This window comes from Syngnathus acus, chromosome 8, assembly GCF_901709675.1.
Source record: "Syngnathus acus chromosome 8, fSynAcu1.2, whole genome shotgun sequence".
In the NCBI taxonomy this organism is placed as follows: domain Eukaryota; kingdom Metazoa; phylum Chordata; class Actinopteri; order Syngnathiformes; family Syngnathidae; genus Syngnathus; species Syngnathus acus.
In genome coordinates, this window is record NC_051093.1 from 8,620,795 (window position 1) to 8,630,130 (window position 9,336).

General features: G+C 41.4%; 1 protein-coding gene across 1 annotated transcript; it reads left to right on the plus strand.

Annotated features, from left to right (window-relative positions):
* Positions 1-5,813: 5,813 nt before the first annotated feature.
* On the plus strand, positions 5,814-9,034 carry LOC119125268 (cytochrome b561). Its single transcript, XM_037255570.1, has 6 exons — positions 5,814-6,083; positions 6,842-7,052; positions 7,923-8,021; positions 8,091-8,194; positions 8,262-8,419; positions 8,524-9,034. Exons 2-6 carry the CDS (start codon positions 6,845-6,847, stop codon positions 8,714-8,716), a joined length of 762 nt encoding a protein of 253 aa, XP_037111465.1. The 5' UTR covers positions 5,814-6,083; positions 6,842-6,844; the 3' UTR covers positions 8,717-9,034.
* Positions 9,035-9,336: the final 302 nt, after the last annotated feature.

Here is a 9,336-nt window from a genome sequence, read left to right on the forward strand (position 1 = left end):
TATATATATATGAATGTCACATACTGTATGGCGGGGACACGCGCCAATTATATACTTTATGATATTTTAAAAAAACCTACCAGAGGTGTGTGATGAATTCATGAAGGCTGAATGTGGCCTTTGCGTTGTGCTCCTTTGAGTCTTTGTGCGTGTGTCTTAAAGTGGGTCCTCGGTGTCAGCCATATGTTGCAGGACAGATGATGGATGGATGGACGGACGGATAAACGGATGAAACCTCCTCCTCAGTGTTAACTTCTAGGAAAAAACCAACACCATTGAGATACGAGTTCAAATGGAGCTTATGTTGTTTACATATGAAGAATGGAAATGAAAAGTTTCAACTTGCAAAAGTAAAAAACACATGATTTTTGTTGTTGTGGACGGGTCAGCAAACTTCATGACAAATTGGCACCCCCCCAGACTAACATCTGCTTCGGGAACCAATTCCACAGCTAGTTTATACAGTAGTCTGTTGCCACCTACTGGCCCTACATTGATAAGAGCAACTACAACACTTGCAAGCGTTCCAAAGCAAAATAAATCAAAACCCTTCGCGCAATTAGCATTCAGAGTAATTGTCCAAATGCATGACAACAAACATTAGCTGTAATGTGATTTAGAGGATCCTCTCAAGATGTGATTTGCACCCTCATTGCTGACTGAAATGAGCCTCGATGCCAAATATATGCATTCGTTAACTTCACTGCCTTATTATTATTATGCTTCAGAGAAGCATTCATGAACTAAACATATTTCATGAATTAATAATAATTGAACATCTCTCAGCGCATCGAAGTCTGTTGACATTTCATTAAGAGGTCTGTCTATCAATCAGAGGGCAATACTTTGACCTATGGAGGTAACCAGACTAACCTGCTGGTCGACTGTAGTAAAAGGTCGAAAGGCAAAAAACAGAAAGTCAGACGGGAAATGAAGAATCTGGTGCCTGTGTACTTCACTAGACTCGAACATGCACGCAATGTTGCCAAAGAATCAACAAAAATAGAAATGTTTCACTCTCACTCCTCCTCCTCCTCCTCTTCACACCAGCATTTCCAAAAATACCTGGCCCCTCCCATGCATATGAGGAGCAGGAAGTGCTGCCTGGCAACCAAAGAGCAGGCTGCCGTGGTAACGCTTCACCTAAGCATTTCTTGCGGGCCTCTGTTTACCAAAAACAGGGCACTGTAAGTTTAAAGTGGGTTACAGTGCACAGTCCGTGGAGATATTATGCAACTAATGCGCCTGATGCACCCTTTGACCTCTGAGATCTGACTTCGGGGGGGGACAGTACATTATACAGCTGCAAATCCCTCATCCAAAGTCCTTCCAACCGGACGATCAGCGGAGGGATTGAAGCTCCTGTGGGAGGAGGTGACATGGAGGAATTCAACTGCAAACAGTGTTCTGAGAATGAGCCCAGTTTGTTAAGAAGACGGATGCTCATGTTGACTATTACTAACATGCAACAGCTTAGGAGTAGGGCCGTGTTCAAGACCACCACATCCGAGACCGAAACTAGAATTCACAAAGAGCCGAGACAGCAATTAAAGCATCGTTCTTTCGTTACCTTCCAGTTTCAGAAAATGCGAGTGAGTCATTGCAATCTACCTTCACACGGAGTTTGTCTTTCGATGACTTTGCCGCTTGGCACGGCAGACGTCCGCCATTTTTAAACGACAGCTCGAGTCAGGCATGATGGAAAGTGATTACGGTACACTTCCTTCAAGGAAATGTCGGCTACCTATTAATATAGCAGTAACTTCCTCCTCATAATTCTCTCATCTGACTTGTCAACAAATAAAAATGCAAGAACTGGTGGTAAAAGTGTTAAGTGACAGGTATGAATATTAACTAGGGGTGTGCTTCCTTCAGTCAAACATATGGAGTCATAAATGGGGTGCGATTCGATTCAAGGGGAATTCAATTCGATTCAGTGGAATCGATGTGTTATTTTACATACACATGAATGAACTTGTCAGTGTATGAATGAACTTGTCAGTACGGTGAAGGTGGCATTTCCTTCAATGTGATTTCTATCTGTACAAAAAAACACAACTGGATATGTATCTGATATGTTTTAAAGTGGTACAGTTTTTGATTTGATGCACGTGATTGATTGATTTGAACAGAAGTCAGTTGGGAGGAGCTCCAGCAGGCACGCACGCGACCCCGGTGAGGAAATGCGCTTCCGAAAATAGATGGAAGGACGGATAAACACGTTACAAAATAAAGCAAAAAATTTCAAAGACTGAAAACTTCAATAGTTATTCAGAGAGGTTTTCATTTTCAAAGGGAATGTGAAGTAGAACAATGTATCTAGTCCCACCCTTCTTTTTTCTATGGATACATATTATTACTCTAGCAGTTTTTTTTTATATATATATGAAAAGAAATACCAAAGCAAAAACAAACAAAACAAAAATGTACTACTGACAAATGTCAACAACCATTCACATAATTCAACATCTAACACCTCAGTACTTTAAGTAACCTAACGTGCTTGTTTCTAAGACATAGAAGAAAGTACCAAGAAGGTAAGCACAGAGATAACATGTTAAACTCAACACTGAAAGGTCAGAGCAAGAAAAGAAAAAGAAAAAAACCTCGAACCTCATATATAAAGATGTATTGCATTGTATTGTATTGATACAGAAATGCAAATAAAACATGATTTGTGCATTAAACAATCGGTTTTTTTTTTTTTTTTTGGTACATCAAGATTGTGTGAATTGTGTGCCAGTTGGAGCAATGAAGTACTTCCAATCCCATCACGAATAAATCAGAAAATAAAAGAATACTCCGTGAGGTTATTGAGCAGGATGTTGTTGAGTGGTAGCTGTTAGCTTAAGGCGTGTACTGTGAGTTGCCTCCAACTTGAAGTTGTGCTCAATTTCGTTCGCTTCAAATGGTCACTTTCACGCCAACTCAACAAACGGCAAGGAGGCCAACGTGTGTAGCTGTTTTGTGTGGCACAAAGTAGCTTCGATGTGTTGCTTTTTCAATCATACACGTCTGCTTGTTTCTTTCAGTCTGTTGACTGTCCTTTAGCTAGCCATAGCAGTGTTTGCAAGTTAGCTAAGTGTTGATCATGGCTATACAAACGCAACAATTCACGAGATAATCAAGCAATAAAAGGAAGCTAGCGGGCCAGTCACGCATGAACACATGCACGCACGGGCTTTCTCTGTGTGCACGGTTACCGTGGATGTCGGCGGGTCCTCCTGGAACGTGTACTAGTGCGGAGGTGTCTTCCTCCCGGCTTCGGCTCCCATCACGGCTCGCAACGTCTCCACGCAAATGGCAACCGCGATCGGAACGTGAAATTTCCACAACCTAGGCGCGACTGACCTAAGATTTCACTACCTTCATATTTACAGTATATATCTCGCTAACGTTGCCCCGTCCCTTCCCTTCCCTTCTCCGCCGCCGCCACCACCACCAACAACAACATTATTGACGTCCTCCTCTGACCACGTGACCAGTCTGTTGCGGCTAAAAATAGACGCCGTAGAAACGAATAGGAACCGACAGACAACGGCAGACAGAAAAGCAGAGCTACGTTGAAGTTGACCTGAACTGCTTCACTCAACCACTCCGTGTTTATTATTATAAAAAAATAAAGTGGTTGTTGATCAGTTACTGGTTACATCCAGTGGCGTCACTATTCGCTTTTACGGGATCTTTACCCTCCCCTAAACTTTTTTTGTTTTGCAGTATTGTAATGATTTCCTTAAATTTGTGCAAAATAATTGCAATTTTCTATATTTTTAAATTTCTAATTTGTGATCGTAAAATAGCCAGTCACGAGTACCAATATCATGAAAATGGGCTGGTATCAGCATCGATACCGATACCTGATATCGACACTCACCCATCCGTCATTACAATAACCTGTATTAAAGCTAAATCATCAACACTATGCAACTGTCCAAATATGTATTAACCTAAATATACACACAACTCAATCTTGTGATATTTACTCCTATGTAGAAAAAGAATGAGAAGAAAATGGGAATAGAAGAGAGGAATTACAGAGGGGTGACAGAAAATGAAAGTGAAAATGGAAAAATATGGAGAAAGACAGAGAAGAGCATACATGTGAAGATAGAGGGGAGAAAAAATGCCAGGGAGTAAGAGAGAGAAAAGACTGAGTATGCAAGTGAGCTACAGAGGATGGAACAATTGTGAGGAATGATGGATGAAGAGGACTGTGGAAGAACTGCAGTAGAGAGGGAGATCAAGAACAGAGAGCACTGTGGAGGTGGAATAAAAGGAAGGGGAGCGCAAGAGACAGAAATAGAGAGAGAGAAGGAAAGAGCTATTCTGGTAATGATGTTGTTGCCATGGAGATGCTTTTCCCCAGTCAGACTACTCCACAGGTGCCTTGTGGGGATTTTTTAAAGGACGTCCCTGATTGGCGGTGATCTGTAGAACACAGGGCTATTGATTGGTTGACTGAAGGGAAGGGCAAAGGTCATCCCTTGCATGCCATTACCCTTCAAATGCGTTTGCCTTCTGGTGACTCCTCACTGTGCAACAGTAGGAAGCAAATGACAGAAACAGGAGAAAAAAATTAAGAATGTGGAAAAATAGGAGAAAACACTGGGAAAAAAAATGTACTGGAAATATGTTTATTACCCCCCCTGGAAAAAAGATGAAAGGAAAAAAAAAAGTACTTCCCTTACACAATTCGAGACTTATTTATAAACTCTTCCAATGTTTTAGAGCACATAAGCGAGAAGTTGTAACATCTGCTACTTTAGTAACAGAACCATCACCATTCCTAACCCACTCAGGTGAAAATATGTACAGTCATACTGCAGACACTGTAAGTCCTCATTATTGCACAGCAAAGATGTTGACGGTAAAATGGGTCCATCGGTGCCATTCGGAGTTATTAGACAATAAAAGAGATCAAGTAAAGATGCACGCGCGCACACACTGCAACGAAATTGTATTTGAAGCAGTAGTGAGTCAGACCTCTGACTCACAGGAGAAATCAAAAATGTCAAACTGAAAAAAAAGTGTTCACACTAACAGCACAATTTTCAGACATTATTCAAGATAGCCCTGACAAGCTCAGACTAACTTGCAAATGAATTTACCTGTGGGAGTCTTTTTTTGGTTTAATTTGCATGCAACGTACCCGAAAGTTATGATCCAACTTCTGAATGTTTAAGTTGATGTAAAACCTTGCCCTGCTCCTTTGCAGCAATTAAGCTCAAAGTAAGCTTAGCCTGCAGCGCCATTAACTGGAGAAAAAGGGATACTGCCAGCCTGGAGTCACCCAGTCGCAAGTGTGTGCAGTTCCAGAGCTTATGAACACCCAGATAAGTAGACTACGTGCAATGAACGTTTCAAACGTTCGGCCCGGGGGCAAGATGCGGCCCTTACATTATTTTCTGTGGCCTATTCTGCCTTTGCCATACGTAGAAGAACAAATACTACATACACATTACTTTTCAGGCCATCTTTGTTGTTTGAATGACTGACACAGGATGAAAATCTATTGGAGGTCAATGTCAATCATCGGGGACACGCACACTGAATTGCATTGTATTATCGAGGGTGCAAAATGCATGCAATAGGTGTCATACGCAATAATGGCCTTTAGTTGAATTTCAATAATACGGTAATCATAAAAGGTAGAGTTAAAAACATTAAATAGACTGCTATAATTTACTGTCACACCCAGCCACGCTTTCTTCCTCTTGACCGCTCTCCTCTGGCGTTGTCATGGTAACCAACCCTTTACGTTTGAGCTTAGTCATCAATCCAGACTGTCGCCATCGCATGCGACTTCTCCATTAAATTATATATGTATCTATTTTCAAATTTTCTTTCCAGATTCAAATAACACTGCAATAATTTCCATATGCAGCAACGCGCAATGCTAGGTTTATTATTTCCTTATTAGTCACGTGGGATGGGTCTGTTTCGAAAGCCCGAAGCGCACCACTTGAGGGAGGAGAAAGGCGGATGAAAAACAAATTAAAAAAAAAAAGGAGGAAGGCGGATGTATAAATCCACACCCTGCGACTTTGCAAGAACAACAGCACCCATTGCAGAACTACGACGCAGTAAGTATTAATATCGACCAACTTATTTGCAGAGATGTATACGTCACGGACAGGATGAAATCGATCGAAGGATATTGTCCATCACGATATCGGAACAGGTGGCAGGTGTTATAAAAATGGCCATCCGTGTGTTTGACAGCTGGCGTCCTCGTTCAAACTTTTCTATGTTATCCTCACTGTTAAATCCTACGAGTGTTAAAACATATAATCTTGTGCACCCTCATCGGATTGTTACGATGGTAATACCATTTAAATGCATAATCGGCTCATATTGAACCCGCCCGCTAAACATTTGAACACACAAAAAGTTGCAAGCATAAAACCTTTACTTGCTTTCAGTAAATTCCTTGACGACTATGACTCACCTTTCCCATATGTATCAGTTTGCCGTAACCCTATTGCTATAAATTCATATTAAATTTATATTTATTAAAACTCAAGTCCAGTATTAATGTATAATGTGCTTGAAAGCAAAGCGTGGAGAGTGTCTGTCAGAAATGTTCAGGTGCAGTCAGTGAATGGGCCCCACGGTCATTATTAACATAAGTAAATGTGATAAATATACAAAAGCAAATCAGACAGGGCGAGAAAAAAAAGTCACGTCATTGCATTTGTTGATATTGTAAAGAGAGATCTGTTTACTTTGCTATTTGATGGCCTAACCTTATTTACGTCATAATTTAATATGGCAGATCGCAAATAGCAGACCTCCAGGCAAAACATGTGAAGATGTAATATTCTCTCTCTGTGTGTCCCAGATCATGGAGGATTCTTCTGCTCCACGCTCTGCTCGCACCACATTTGGATGGCTAGTAGGAGCCTCGCAGCTTCTGGGTGTGACATCAGTCGTGCTAACTGGCGTGTGGATGGGTCACTACCACGGAGGCTTTGCGTGGGATGGCTCCGACCAGGAGTTCAACCTTCACCCTCTCTGCATGATTCTGGGCATGGTCTTCTTACAGGGAGATGGTGAGCAGTCATAAACATCCGTAGATGTTATACTGAAAATATGAAATGAAGGATTATTATCATTAAAACATTGCGTCAAGTAAAAGCAGGTTTTTACATGTTTGATTAAGAAGGCATGCTCACACAATAAAATGACGAACATTAATACTACACCATAAAACACAACTTGTAAATTTTGCCCCAAGACCGTTTAAGTTGGACAAACATTGACATTTATGGAAGCAATATTAGTTTGTGTAACATTCCAAACAATTTATTTTTACTTGAGGGGGGCAATAAAAGGGAGAAGTGTCCTACAATTTCCAATAGCAAGACTTCAAATATTTAGTTGAATTGCCCAACTTCAAATGTTATTGTTGCCTTGAAATTTTGCATTCACCTATTTTTAGTGTCGTCAGTGTATGCAAGTGTTATTGACTTATTTAAAGCGATCAAAATATCAAATAAAAAGCAGATCGTTTGGGTCAAATCCTCTAACTGCAGGCTGACTAATTTATATCTGTTGGCCGTTTTGCTCTTTGTTTCCTGCAGCTCAGTGTACTTCTGCTAATATAGGTCTAACCACATTAGCTCTTGTGGCTCAACGGGACAGCTGTCAAAGCTAAATTGCATTAAAGTGATAACAGCAAAGGTCAGCTGGACATTAGTGAGATGTTCACAAGTGATCCAAACACCCTCGGGGGGGGGGGGGTCTCCGTGCTTGCTTTTATTCTGGGATGGGGAGTCACAACCCCTAGGCGCACTCATGTGGTCATCCATCGACTGTAACAGAGTCATGTGCTCGTGTCGTCAAACACAAGCTGGGCTCAGACCAAATAACAAACAATGTTTGCATTCAAAACTCATTGATGTTCAACTTTTGATCCACAGCCATCCTGGTGTATCGAGTGTTCCGTAATGAGGCAAAAAAGAATGTCAAGATGCTTCATGGCATCATTCACATGCTCGCCCTGATCGTCAGCATTGTCGGTAAGTTCGACGGAGAAGTGCACGTGTTTCTATTTTTCTGTACTCTCTGTTGTACATGTGTGTGTTTAGGTATGGCGGCTGTGTTTGACTCCCACCGAGCAGCCAAGTACCCAAATATGTACTCCTTGCACAGTTGGTGCGGCATGGCTACCATTGTCTTATTTAGCTTGCAGGTAGGCACACACACATATATGCCAATGTGTACGTTTTTTCACATTTATTCTATCCATCTCTCAACAGTGGGTCATGGGTTTGTCGTTCTTCCTGTTTCCCGTTGCGTCGTCATGGTTACGATCAGCGTACATCCCCGTTCATGCGTTCTGTGGTCTGGTTCTGTTGGTTATGGCTATAGGGAGCAGTTTGCTTGGTATCACAGAGAAACTTCTCTTCAGCATCATGTACGTCCGTATCTACTGTTTGCATCATTATTTACATCTGTAAAGTGTTTGTTGATATGGAATCAGGGATGGGCAAATGAAATGCTTGTTACTCTGTGGCTCAGGTCAACCTATTCGAGCTTTCCACCTGAAGGGATTATGGCCAACATTCTGGGCATCCTGCTCGCGTGTTTCGGGCTGCTGGTGTGCTACATTGTCACCAAGGAAGAATACAGGCGGCCACCAAACCCTGAGGAGGAGTCTTTGGCGGTCCACTTCAAGACCCTGACCGAAGGAAGCTCACCCACCATGCCTTAATTTATTCACTAACTGCTCACTACAATTTGATTTGTTTGAGTAGTTCTCTTGATTTTACTCAGTTAATATTGCAAGATGGAATTAAATACTGACGTGGGCCACTTGAAAAAAAAAAAATACAAGAGCTGTGATAATGCCCACTTTGGATTGACACTGTCAAAGAAAATTTGTTTGCATTAGTGTGTTGTGCAAGTACGTTTTTCAATGTGCAACTTTGTCAACTGTGAAGGTATATTAAGTATTAAGAGTATTATATTAAGTTAATGGTTTTGGGAGTGTGAGATATTTAGTAAATTAAATAATTGCAAAAAAAAAAAACTGTTTGCTTTTATTTGAGTGGTGGTAAAAATTGGAGGATTCAGTGTGCAGGGAAACATCATTTCAATTCAATATTTCCAGGGATAGATGTTGTACAGTCACACGCTTATCTGTTTGTTCATACCTTGTTGGAGATGGATGTCCAATATGGAAGGGGGGGGGGTGCAGGCAATCCAAATTGTAATCCCGAAACGGTAAAAAACGATATCACTAATACCTTCTTGGCTGACTGTGACAGACTGAGGCAGACTGCCATGAGGGAGCAACCATCTTTGACTGATCAGGTGCCTGATCAGGTGACT